General features: G+C 42.2%; 1 protein-coding gene across 1 annotated transcript; it reads right to left on the reverse strand.

Annotated features, from left to right (window-relative positions):
- Positions 1-596: 596 nt before the first annotated feature.
- terfa (telomeric repeat binding factor a) lies at positions 597-13,429 on the reverse strand. The gene is made up of 12 exons (XM_072673217.1): positions 13,267-13,429; positions 10,323-10,418; positions 10,112-10,236; positions 8,999-9,091; positions 8,630-8,770; positions 7,367-7,575; positions 5,010-5,666; positions 4,031-4,177; positions 3,843-3,932; positions 2,815-2,894; positions 1,559-1,596; positions 597-1,266 (listed from the first exon to the last, which is right to left on the reverse strand). Exons 1-12 carry the CDS (start codon positions 13,394-13,396, stop codon positions 1,108-1,110), a joined length of 1,965 nt encoding a protein of 654 aa, XP_072529318.1. The 5' UTR covers positions 13,397-13,429; the 3' UTR covers positions 597-1,107.
- Positions 13,430-13,654: the final 225 nt, after the last annotated feature.

Below are 13,654 nucleotides of genomic sequence, written 5' to 3' on the forward strand. Positions count from 1 at the left end.
AACAAACGTGGAAATCCGATTTGAACGTCCCCTGCATAAATCCACACTTCAAACCACCACAAAATGTGGTCGGGATCTGATTTGCCAATTTCCAATTGGTTTCTGTTAGTCCAGAATATCTAAAAATCAATCTGGATGCAATCTAGGTGTCAAAAGTCTGGAAAATTTGGACTGACGGTCTGAACATAGCACAAAAGACTTGAATCTGATTTGAAAAGATTGGATTTGACACGTCCACATTAAGGACGAAAAAAATCTGTTTTGAGTTTCAGGCTGGTAATGTGAACGTAGCCTATGTAATGTGCTTTTTAAATTTTAGTTTACTTTAGGATTTTGGAAAATTGCAACTGGCAACACAATGAGGGCTTCCCACTGGAGTGATCAGACCGCAAGAGGGAGAAGGTTATACCTTATAACAAATCAGAACCGATAACTTCAAATGCAAATGAAAGATCATTTATTTAAAGAAAGGAATAATATACACGTTGGTGGCTTGCTGCCATGTTTCACCCAACAGTGGGAGAGAGTGAAGTGATTTAAGGAATAACCAAGACTTTTTACCCCCCCCCCCCCCCCCAAATTAAGGAACTTGCAATGAATTCTTTCCTGAACCAGCGAGTTCTCCAAAGAGAAAGAAAAATGGGGGAAAACGAAACAAATTGAGCAAAGAAAACCCCGAAACATCTGTTCCTGAATCCATAAGATCACCAAAATAGAGTTAAACAATTCCATAAACTAAAAAAAAATGAGAATTTAGTGGAAAAGTATTGTGAGGTATTTCACAAAGAAGTTCTTCAGCTATCCAGCAGTCCGAGAATGAAGACTTTCCAATAGGAGCGCTCCTCAGCTGTGCTCTTCTTAAACAAGCCAGACGCAAAGCTTAAGGTATCATCTGGCTAAACTAAAAAAACCTGCTTTGTGAAACACTCCCCTGGTCCAGCATGGTTTAGCGTCAATTAGCTGGACCCAGCTTCCCAAAAGCACCTTTGTCTCAGGACCCCCAAAATCACATTTGTACTGGGATGCTTTTGGAGAAGCTCGGCTGATCCTGATCAGACGGAGCGGAAAAACACTAAAGCATGCAGGACAGGGCTGGGAAGCTCGGCCTTACACCATGTTCAGCTTTTTCATTGTGCGCCAGCGGTCCTTGATATTGACTGCTGTGCGGCCTTTGAAGGGGAACATACTCCTGATTCTCTCCCACCGTCCTTCTCCGTATCGGGCCACGCCTTGCCTCACCCAGTCGGATTCTTCGTCAGTCCACATCTGCAACGGAAAGACAGCCAACAGTTCAGACAAGGCTCTAGGCAAACACCACCCACCTAAAACAGCACAGCTATTAAACCTGTTATGGATTAGCTGCTACACTGGCAGTTCATCTATAGTACACCTCTCTAAATGTTCTAAAGGAGCGTGTCCTAAGGTTAATATGCAGCCCAGAAAGTGCACACCTACGGCACCACAGGACCTTTTAGCCAAATGAAAAAGCAGAGACTGCTCAGTGACAGTGCTCCGTTTAGAGCTGGTACTGTATTTAAGAGAAGCTGCCGAGTCTTACCTTTCGTTTGCCTTGGCCATCAACACTTGAGCCTCTTCCTAAATGAAAATGAAAGAAAAATAATAAAACAAGTGTAACATTTCTTGACCATGTTTTGCATAAGGACAGCAAATTCCCATTTTTCTCCATACAAGTTTTCCCCACTGCTCAGAACGCTCATGAACTTCGGATTCATCTCCAAAGTTGAGTGTGGAGGAGAGTTTTACTGCTGCTGTTACTATTTACAGTATAATATCCCTCAGCCTGGACGCAGAGCTGCAGACAGAGTGAAGACACACAGACTGAGCAGCTGACGGCTACGTGAACGGAGGAGCGAGACTCGGACCGTCACACTGAGCACGGCCTCATGGCTGCAGCTCCATCAGTCTGGTGTGTGAGAGCAGTGGTGGAGAGCAGAGTTATGTTAGTGGGAGGAGTGGGAGGCTCAGATGGACTCGGGCTGAGTGAGTCGAGCTCAGAACCACCGGCTCCGTTCCACAGTAAAAGTGAACAGTGGAGAGAGGCAGTCACTCCATACAACTGCTATGTCAGACACAGACTGCGTCAAAATAAAAGTCACTAATAGAAAACAAAGCAGTAACATAAAATGTTTTTAAACTGGTAGCTAAAATGACTGGTTAAGATTTGTTTCTGAACTGTGACTTTTGTGATCTGTTACACCAATAATGTATAGCAAAGTACATGTGTTTAGAGGGCATTGAGAAGTTAAGATACAAAATCTTATCTTAATATCTGTGTCGATAGCCAATTGCAATTTTACATAAAAATAAAGGTGCTACCAAAGGTTCTTCAAACAACGCTATAGCAGAACCCTTTTTTTGGTATAAATTAAATAAATAAATACAATTCAATTAAATAAATAAATACAATTCAATTAAATAAATAAATACAATTAAATTAAATTAAATAAATAAGTGCACACTTATTTATTTTATTTATGTCCCTTCTAAAGGTTGAATAAAGTTAATGATACTTAGGTCTCTTCCGAAAACTTCTTTCTTCTACAGCACTGATCAAAGAACCTTTTATAGCACCGTTAAGCGTGCACTGTCAAAAGATATAATATTTACCTTACTTTTTTACCTTCTTTGATAATAATAGTACCGTCACTTACAGCTACTACTAATCAGTAATTAGGTCTGCATTAAATCAGTGAGGTGGGTTTAATTTGCCTGCCTGGTTCCTGATTTGTATTTCTAATCCACGTGAAGATCAAGATCTCACATAATTCAGATGTACGGTTTTAGATTTCGTACCCCTGGCAGACGTAGATGCACCAAACAGTGATTCCTCATCACTCCACTGTTCCGGTATCCCGGACACATCCATCCAGTTCCTGTAGCGACAAAAGCTCAGGTCATTAGTCAAACGTATAAAAGTCTAGCCACACGTGTATACCATACACACCTCATTTGAAAGATTTAGACAGTGGGAAATGGCCACATCTGACACAGAAGAAAGAAAAAAGTGAACAAAATTAAATAAAAATTATTATATTTTTAGAAAATGAACTATAATTAATTTACTGTTGTAAAGAATAAAGGTGTTAGATCATGCCCTGCTGCTCGCTTTTCACATGCAGGTACCTCACAAACCAGAGGGGTTTTCCACAAAGCAGAATTTTTTCAGTTTAGCCAGATAACCCAAATCTAGTCCATACAATTGGAGAAGCGCTGAGGGATCATCCTATTGGTCAGTCCGCATCTTTGAGCTACTTTGTAAAATACCTCCTTGACTAATAACTCCCATTTAGCAGGTTTCTCCACAAGGGGGCGCTATTATTTCCTAAAAACACTACTTGGACAAAATTAGTCTCTCTACTGGTCTCTACTAGATTTTGGAGGAAGAGCCTTGCTGTTAGGATTTGATTAAACTAACAAGAGCATTATTGAGGTCAGGATGTTGGATGGTGATCACCACCCCACCACCTCATCATCATCATCATCCTCATCCCCAAATCATCCCAAAAGTACTGGATGGAGCTCCACCATCCATCATTCCAGAGAACACAGTTCTTCCACTGCTCCACAGCTCAATGCTGGGGGGCTTTATATACACCCCCCTAGCCCACGCCTGGCATTGGGCATTCTTCACCCTCCTAGTCAGGGGCATTGCTAATCATAGGGGGAGGGGGATGGTGATCACAGGAACAGGGATTGGGTAACTGGCCTTTCAAACTGGTAGCAAATCCACTCGAGTGGCAACTGTTACTGGTGTTTGGACATACGGTGAAGCAGGTATCACTAGAACACAAGCGGCTATGATGCCAAAGCAGGTTTCCAACCTTCTGACTTTGGAGGGAGACTTTTTAGTTGAAGGAGGGGAGTCAATCACGATGCTCTCATCACTCCCACTCTCAAATGCTGCCTGCTGCCTGTCGGAGACATCAAAAAGTCAACTAACCAAAGAGGACTTCACCTCTCTAAGCAGAGGACATATTTACAGAGCTGTAGGACAGGCTGACAGGCTCACCTCTTCTTGGTCCGCTTGTTGTGTCCACCAGGTGTGCAGTTAGAAGAGGAGGAGCTGGGGGAAGCCACCCTGGTGGGAGTGGAACAGTTCTGTGGCTCGGTGGGCTGCTGGGGGGACGCAGGCTCTGGTTCACTGGGAATACTCTTCCTATGAAATAACAAAATATTTGTCCCTTAGCTTATGAGCAGTACATATCATATTTTGGGCCACACGTCCTTTCAATGAGCGACAGTAAGAGAAAAATGGATTCTTACATATTGTTTACGTTGAGACTGCAACAAGAGATTATTTTGATAATCAAATAATCTGTTGATTATTGAACTGAATGATCCATTATTCAGATTAATTTGGATCACATGAAGCTTTAAAATTTAGCTTGAGGTTGTCTTCTAGATTTGCCATCCAACAATAAAGATCAATAAAGCTTCAGTTTATTCCTGCCATAACTGAAAAACCAAGGATTCATAAAGTAGCAGAGATAAAATATAACAAGTTCTCTTATTTTTATCATTAAAATATATATATATATATATATATATATATAAAAATTAGCAAAAAAGAAAAGTGAGACGAAGGGCGGGTCTTTCTTCATAAACAGGTGGTAAGGCATTGCTGTCCGCTCTTTGTGTATGTCTGCGCCATTTTTGACGTATTGAGCACCGTGGTCACTGCACAGCAAAAATGATTGAGGTCATGTTCATATACTGTTCGATAAGTCAATAGCATGACCAGCCTACTCTCCACTCATATAACTCCTCATAGAACTCACTCCACATAACAGAGTGATGGCACTGCAGATGTGTGGCCATGTTGCCTTATGGCTCCAGACCGGTTATATCCATATCTCTGTTCATGTGACAGACACTGCAGTTCTGCATCCAGATTGAGGGAAGTATTGTGGCAGTAAAACTGTATCCCGCACTCATAAACACTCTAAAAACTAATTCACTATTTAAAAAACCCACAGACACAGGTTTACCTGCTAGAAGCGGACCTCCGTATTTTCCGGACCGGTGTGGAGTTGGTGGGAAGTGAGTCGAGCGGATCGTCTTCACTACATCCTGCTTTCAGTGGGCTGGGGGTCTGCTGAGAATCAACGGCTTCCAGCTCACTGGGCTGACTATCGTCCTCCATCACCAGCTGCGCTACTGTGACTTCAGACGCAGCACCGCCTGGTCTTGTCTTGCTGTTTTGCTTGGTTGAAGCAGTTGGGTGTACGTTTTCTGGACCAGTGGAAATCACATCCCTGACTTGGTATGACGTTAAAATGGAGCCGCTGTGACTACCTGCTGTCTCCATGTTGATGTCCATTAGCAGAGTTAAGTCCATTGGACTTTCTTGGACCTGTTGCACCAGCCGGCCGCCACCCTCGGAGACTCTTTCTTTACCTGCTCGTTCTTTCACCGCCGCTTCACACAAAAGCGCCTCAACTGGAGTCTCCGAAAGCCTGAGACCAAGCTCATCTGTTTCGAGGTCTATGCCACTTTCCTGCTCTGCTGCCTCCTTGTCCACCTCCTCCTGCACCCTAGAGAAAGGGGTTGAGACTAAAAAAAGCTCAGCAAGGTCTAGAAAAATGGTCCTCAGCTTGTTCAGACTCAGCTGTACTGGCACCGGAGAGGAGATGGGCTGAGCGTGGCTGAGGAAAAGAAAGAGAACACAGAGATTAATCCAGGCACAGGTGATATGTTCTGTATTATGATAAATGACATCACTACACACCTTTCCTGGTCCATCATAACCACTGACTAACTGCATACATCACAAAAAGACAGATTTGACCAATTATAGAGAACCTGCAGGCAACAGAACATGAGCAGCAGCTGCATACATTGCAGAGTAACCCTTATGGAAGAGTAATTAGAACCGTGATGACTCAGTAAAACCCTTTTCTGGTTAAATGTTTGTTTATATGCAAGCAAATTTCTGTGCACATAGTTTGCTACACAACCGCGCCTAATAAGGGTTCTATATAGCACCAAAAAGGGTTCCACCACTGCTACAGGTCAAAGAAAGAGTATAGCTGATTGGCTTTTGGTCCATTATGTTTTAATCTTATTTTATTGACTTAAATAATTAAGAGTTTCTTCTTTCAAAGTAATTTAATTTAAGTCACTTTTAAAGCAGCATTATGTGAGAACTGGTATTTCTGGCCGCTGGACTCCCCCCACAGTCAGGCAGTGTAATTTATGCTTAGAGCCACCACTAAAGAACACATTCATGCATTTCTGGACAAGCTGAGAAATACAGAACTGTCCCCGGAAAGTAAAGAAGCATGTGGACTGAGGCCAGTGGAGTCATAATGGAATTTTACACAAATATGACTCGGATTACGCAGCAGTCCTGCTCAATTCACCGAAGTTACACAGAGCAGTAAGCAGTCTAAGTGGAAATGATAGGGAAAAGTTCTCAATATGACGTCAATATTAAGTCAGTGAAGCTAAAATGCTACATAACATTGCTTTAATGTGAATCTGTGAAATGTGCAAATAAATAAATGCCTCTCTAATAAATTCATATTGTTTTTGCTCAGATCGGATTTGGCTGATCTTTATGATAAAACAGAAGTTACCTGTATCTGTCTGAGAGTACTTGGGCGAAGCGTAGTGTCAAGTATTATGGTCTCCATGTTGACTTTTTTTGTGTTTAGTAGTATGTAGGCTTAAGAGGTGTCTTCAGATCCTAGTCTATACGAACTAGCTAAGGGTATCTGAGTAAACAGGGAAGCCCTTCTGGAAGTCGCTCTGGAGAAGAGCGTCTGCTAAATGCCTTCATTGTAAATAAAGTCGAATGTGAATGAATCAGACCCTGAAACTGTACCCATGCGCACAGATATGTTGTTTTGCCACGCTGCCAGTCCTGGCTGATGACGACAGCACTAAGCACATGCGTACAAGCAAAAAAAAACACATGAAATCCGAGCTGACGACTCATTCGGATACGTGTTCACAAATTGGACAGGTATCTGATCTAGTCCCTTCAGCCTGGAAATGTGAAAATCGCCTTCTGTTTTTAGACAGTTATTCCACAAGCATTAACTAGTCATGGCTACAGATCATTACACAGCAGTGCCTGTACTCACGGCTACAAAACCACTGCTAATCCTTCACTACAGCCTAAGTGTGTATTAATGGAGTAGTCTGCTAGCCTGTTTCACTACATACGCAGGCAGGGCTTCATATTAAGCTTTTTCTTTCACTACGGAGTCGTAAATCCACATTTTACTTTAAGGTTATTAAAGTAGTGGCATGTCTGAAAACAGCCTGTATGAGTAGTAATAGTATGAGCTATATAATACACCAGCACAATCACGGACAGTGTGTGGACACACAGACGTACCTGTATCCGTTCTCGGCCGGGGCTCTTTGTTCAGAGTTCAGCGGACAGTGATCTTCTGCAGCAGTCTGCTCACTGGGCAGCTGTGCGTTCTGCACGGTTCTGCCCTGTGTGGATGGCTGATCATCTGCCGTCCGGACAGTCTGAGACTTTCTAGAAACCTCGCCATCGATACTTGTTCTTATTTGTCCTTGTTCTGCAAGCTTGGCTACCTTTAATAGAAAAACAGAAATCACATTTAAGAAATGCTCTTTATAGAAAAAGACCAGGACTGTGACGTTATTATGAACTATTATAACTAGTAGTTCCACATTTAGTTAAATGCAAGAACTGTGATACAGGTAAACTTAAACAAATATATTACTTAACATCAACATTTAAATAGATTATTTTAGATATAATTTAAAGTTCATTATATCTGGAGTTTTTACAGTAGAAGCTCCAGATCCCATCAGAACAGATGCAGGTGAACATGAATCCAGTAAAAAGGAGAAACGAGAGCTTCTCATTCTGAAGAAAGAAAGTAGTGAGATCTTGTCGGTGAGCTAGTCTGAAGAACAGAGCTCGGTTCCTCCAGGTTTCTCCTGGACGCCCCCCAGTCCAGCCAGCACAGCGTGGAGGATGTGTTCAACTCCATCAGCAGCAGCAGCAGCAGCAGCAGCTCACCTGATTTACCATCATTAAGCCCTGATTTACCACCAAACCAGGCGTTGATCTGAGGAGAACTCTAAATAACACTAGACTCCATGAGAGAGGAGAACTTTGGAGATGTTCTAATGATGAACACAGTTATGGAGAACCACCTCCACTTTATTTATTATTTATTTATCACCACTACTTAATATTAGTGTTTATTTTAATATTAGTGTTTTAATGAGCAGGTAAACACTTACTGCCCAGATATGCAGCTGTTCATGCTAACTGTCATGCAAGCACATATACATATATATATGCGCAGTTACACACACACACACACACACACACACACACACACACACACACACATACATACATACCACAACTCACCCTGTTCTTCAGTGGTGACCAACTACCTGCTCTGTGATGGTTATTTATTTATTAATCAGTCACCTTACAGCTCATACAACATTATTGTCGTTTCACTTTATCATAATGTGAATATTGCAGTTGTTCCTCACATAGTGTCAACATCTAATGAGCAGACCAACAGAAATGCCCAGGAAGACTCGCAATACGATCACATCGATCCCCTGAAAACTGAAAGGAGATTTCCACTCAAAGTCTGACCTTGATGAGAAAAGGCTCCTGAAGTTTGTAGAGCTTCTCAATGAAGTCCAGCATGTCCTGTTTGAAGTCATTGTATGATGCAGACTTGATCATGGAGTGTGTGCTGCATCTCCATTTGATTAGATCCTCAAACAGCTTTTTCTACATAACAACATGAAGGAGATGAAGCTTCCATTAGGTCATTAACCACCATTAACTACCTACAATAACGCAACTCACTAAACAACAGGCAACACATTTAGACCAATTACAGGAAAATGACACGAAACGTCTATTATTGAAATTCCAATGTCCGAAAATAAATAAATAAATAAATAAATAAATAAATAAATATTCACCCTTCTAGCATGACCTAGATCAGCAAATTACCTTGCCAGCTGAATCCCTTCCTTTGGGGAAATGTTTGAGCAGCATCACCTTTGCCTTTTCAAAGTGTTCATTCTTGATGCAGATGATGATGAGCTGCAACACAGGCAATTCGTCTTATTACAACCCCAAAAAGCAGCGTAAGGGAACATCACACCATGTATTCTCTTTTAGGGTTGTCCCAATCAGGTTAATTTATATATAAAAAAAAACTACAATGTGTTTAATAAGCTCCCTGGAAAAAAAAGGAAATAAAATTAGTGACCTGTGATCAAAACACCTAAGCTAAGTGTAATACCTCCACGAACACGACTAACAGCGAGAGAATCGATTTGAATGTTCAGCTACTCTTTTGGCCACAACTCTGACAAGAATGTCCTGTAGGCTGTTGGGATTTCTGCCACTGCTGGTAGACCCGTATGACCGTAAGCTTCCATACACCTGCATATTCAGCTGCTTCCTTCACACTGTGGTCTTTGGCCACGCCCAAATGCAGTCACCCCCTTCAGCCAGTCGTAAACTGAACTGTGTCTGCTTTACGACCCAATTTCAACACGTCCAACAAGACCCTCACTGTACTGCCCCACCTATTCTCAATCTGTGAATCCCGTCCCACACCCCGCAGGTATTTAAAGCCTGATGGTCCTTGTGCAGCGCCATCTACAGGAGCCTGAAGTTATTACCACCTCATATGTTAATTTTTTTGTCCCATCTGACCGACCATTCCTCCCAGCTCTTTTCTAATCACATTATATAAGTGCTGGTTTAGGACCAAAGATAGGAGTGCGGTTCTCCCGCTGGTAGAACGGAGCATTTGTCTCTTACCAGGCGCAATTCAGACGTAAAAACAGCATGGGAGTAAATGTTATATCTTTCCTAAATGGAGATAATGGCACCGCTACAACCACATTAGGTGCTTTTGGTGGTATCAACAAAAACAGCAAATGAAAATGTCTGATGTCTGCTAATGACGACTATTGAGGGACAGAGGGCGCTCTGCTACAACAAAACCACAAATCAGAGCTGAATCACGCTTTTAAGAAGCAGATACCCGACTGCCTGGATTGGATCAGGACCACCCCATTCTCTTCACAAGCGCTTGAGGAACAGCCTCACCATTTCTCTGACGGAGGTGTGTACTTGCTCCAAGACATTCTGGGAAACATCCGTTTCCGAACAGATCTTCTCCAAAGTGGTCAGGGCCGATTCCAGCGGCGTCAAAGCGCTCTGATATGTAATATCTGTAAAACAGAACAACAGGCGTCCTTATAGACCAAACGCAACCAAACCTGCTATAAAAACTGTATTTCCAAGTTGACGAGCTCACCAAGTTTGTCCCCATCGTTTATCTGAGAGAGAAACTGCATGAAACGCAGCTTGATCGTCACGTCGCTGCGGTCATTGATGGGTCTGACCACCAAAGCTGTGTGTTTAAAACAGAGAGCAGTTAATCACACTTGCATTAGAGAGCTCACAAACTTAATAAACTACCCCGGCTAGAGCAGACTGGTCAGATAACAACCTCACAACCTTTAAAATAGCTACGGCTATTGTTATTATTGCTTGACAGACTTATAATGGTCCGATTAGTCCTTAATAAAATACGTTAGTGAGGGCATAACGTCTTAAATCCTAGGTTCATATTTTTAAAATTAGCTTCGTTTTAAGACCTATTAATTAATTAACACTGGCTTAGACACCCTGTTCAAAGTTCTGACTGAACAGTAAGCTTATCAGGGCTCTGGCTTGTTCACGGCTATCATTAGACAGTGATGCAAATTTTAAAGAATTATAAAACCCCTGACTCGTCAAACCCTGTCCCAACAATCAGCAGTCTGACACTCCAAAAATCATAGTAACCGACGGCCACAACGTTGGAGAAAACAGCAGAGTGTTTCCAATGGCCGGTTTCCTCAGGTCATTATATCATTAACAAATGGCCACGATCAAGAACAGTGGAGGCAAGAGGAGGTCTGGACGGAGGCCAAGACAGACAGATAGACAGAGCTAGCTATATAGACAGACAGACATATACAGACAAATAGACAGTTACAGACAAACAGATAGACAGACAGATAGACAGATAGATAGATAGACTGGCAAACAGATAGATAGACAGACAGACAGGCAAACAGATAGACAGACAGACAGATAGACAGACAGATAGATAGACAGACAGACAGACAGATAGATAGACAGGCAAACAGATAGATACACAGACAGGCAAACAGATAGACAGACAGATAGACAGATAGATAGATAGACTGGCAAACAGATAGACAGACAGAGATAGACAGACAGATAGATAGACAGACAGATAGATAGACAGACAGACAGACAGATAGATAGACAGGCAAACAGATAGATACACAGACAGGCAAACAGATAGACAGACAGATAGACAGATAGACAGACAGACAGGCAAACAGATAGACAGATAGACAGGCAAACAGATAGACAGATAGACAGGCAAACAGATAGACAGATAGACAGGCAAACAGATAGACAGACAGGCAAACAGATAGACAGACAGGCAAACAAATAGACAGACAGACAGGCAAACAAATAGACAGACAGACAGGCAGACAAACAGACAGACAGACAGGCAAACAGACAGATAGACAGACAGGCAAACAGATAGATAGACAGATAGATAGACAGATAGACAGACAGGCAAACAGATAGATAGACAGATAGACAGACAGATAGACAAACAGACAAACAGATAGACAGACAGACAGAGAGACAGAGATATACAGACAGATATACAGATATATAGACATAATTAAATGCAAAATTTTCCAAGGCAACACCTCGTATGTCTCCATGTCTGCACGTGTCTTAAGCGTTATACTGGATGTTGTTGTAGTTTACAGTTCGGTATTCAGCATGTGTGTGGTAGTTGTAGTTTACGTTTACAGTTCGGTATTCAGCATGTGTGTGGTAGTTGTAGTTTACAGTTCGGTATTCAGCATGTGTGTGGTAGTAGTTGTTGTAGTTTACAGTTCGGTATTCAGCATGTGTGTGGTAGTTGTAGTTTACGTTTACAGTTCGGTATTCAGCATGTGTGTGGTAGTTGTAGTTGTAGTTTACAGTTCGGTATTCAGCATGTGTGTGGTAGTAGTTGTTGTAGTTTACAGTTCGGTATTCAGCATGTGTGTGGTAGTAGTAGTTGTAGTTTACAGTTCGGTATTCAGCATGTGTGTGGTAGTAGTAGTTGTAGTTTACAGTTCGGTATTCAGCATGTGTGTGGTAGTAGTTGTTGTAGTTTACAGTTCGGTATTCAGCATGTGTGTGGTAGTAGTTGTTGTAGTTTACAGTTCGGTATTCAGCATGTGTGTGGTAGTAGTAGTTGTAGTTTACAGTTCGGTATTCAGCATGTGTGTGGTAGTAGTTGTTGTAGTTTACAGTTCGGTATTCAGCATGTGTGTGGTAGTAGTTGTTGTAGTTTACAGTTTGGTATTCAGCATGTGTGTGGTAGTAGTTGTAGTTTACAGTTTGGTATTCAGCATGTGTGTGGTAGTAGTTGTAGTTTACAGTTTGGTATTCAGCATGTGTGTGGTAGTAGTTGTAGTTTACAGTTTGGTATTCAGCATGTGTGTGGTAGTAGTTGTAGTTTACAGTTTGGTATTCAGCATGTGTGTGGTAGTAGTAGTTTACGTTTACAGTTCGGTATTCAGCATGTGTGTGGTAGTAGTTGTTGTAGTTTACAGTTCGGTATTCAGCATGTGTGTGGTAGTAGTTGTTGTAGTTTACAGTTCGGTATTCAGCATGTGTGTGGTAGTAGTTGTTGTAGTTTACAGTTCGGTATTCAGCATGTGTGTGGTAGTAGTTGTTGTAGTTTACAGTTCGGTATTCAGCATGTGTGTGGTAGTAGTAGTTGTAGTTTACAGTTCGGTATTCAGCATGTGTGTGGTAGTAGTAGTTGTAGTTTACAGTTCGGTATTCAGCATGTGTGTGGTAGTAGTTGTTGTAGTTTACAGTTCGGTATTCAGCATGTGTGTGGTAGTAGTAGTTGTAGTTTACAGTTCGGTATTCAGCATGTGTGCTACTCCGTTGCTGCGAGGGGAAAACTCTACCCTACACATGAAGCTCGGGCTCGAATTTCCAATACCACCTTAAATGGCGCAGCAGCTCCACGGCCACACACGCCCGCCCACAGCCTGACCGAGCGGCCGCTGCGCCATTTAAGGTGGACCGGAGAAGTTGACTCACACAAGGAAGCTCAGCTGCTCAAGTGTAGCCAGTGAGCAGAACAGCACACCACTCACCTTCGATAAGATTCCTCAGCTGTGCGAAACTGCCGTACTCCTCATTCCTAAACGCCTCTATTGCTTTCGACACGTACAGCTCCAAAACCCATGTGTTTATACTGGCTTCGAGTCTCAGCTGAGTCGCCATCTTTGGCCCCCTCTCATCGTTGCTAAGGGCGGGAAGTGCAGCCCGGGGTTGGAGGCGCTGCTAGCTTAGCTCGCCGCCCAGCGGCTCAGGCTGCCCACGGTGCAGCTCACAAACCAGCTCCGAAAATATATACATATATTCATATACAGATATATTCAATATGCATTCATCAAATATGTTTCGCAATGTAAGAAAATTTCCAAAATAATATGTTAAGAATATGCTTTAAATGTTGCCAGCTATTTCTAAACAAATAGT

The sequence above is a fragment of the Salminus brasiliensis genome, chromosome 2, assembly GCF_030463535.1.
Source record: "Salminus brasiliensis chromosome 2, fSalBra1.hap2, whole genome shotgun sequence".
Lineage (NCBI taxonomy): Eukaryota > Metazoa > Chordata > Actinopteri > Characiformes > Bryconidae > Salminus > Salminus brasiliensis.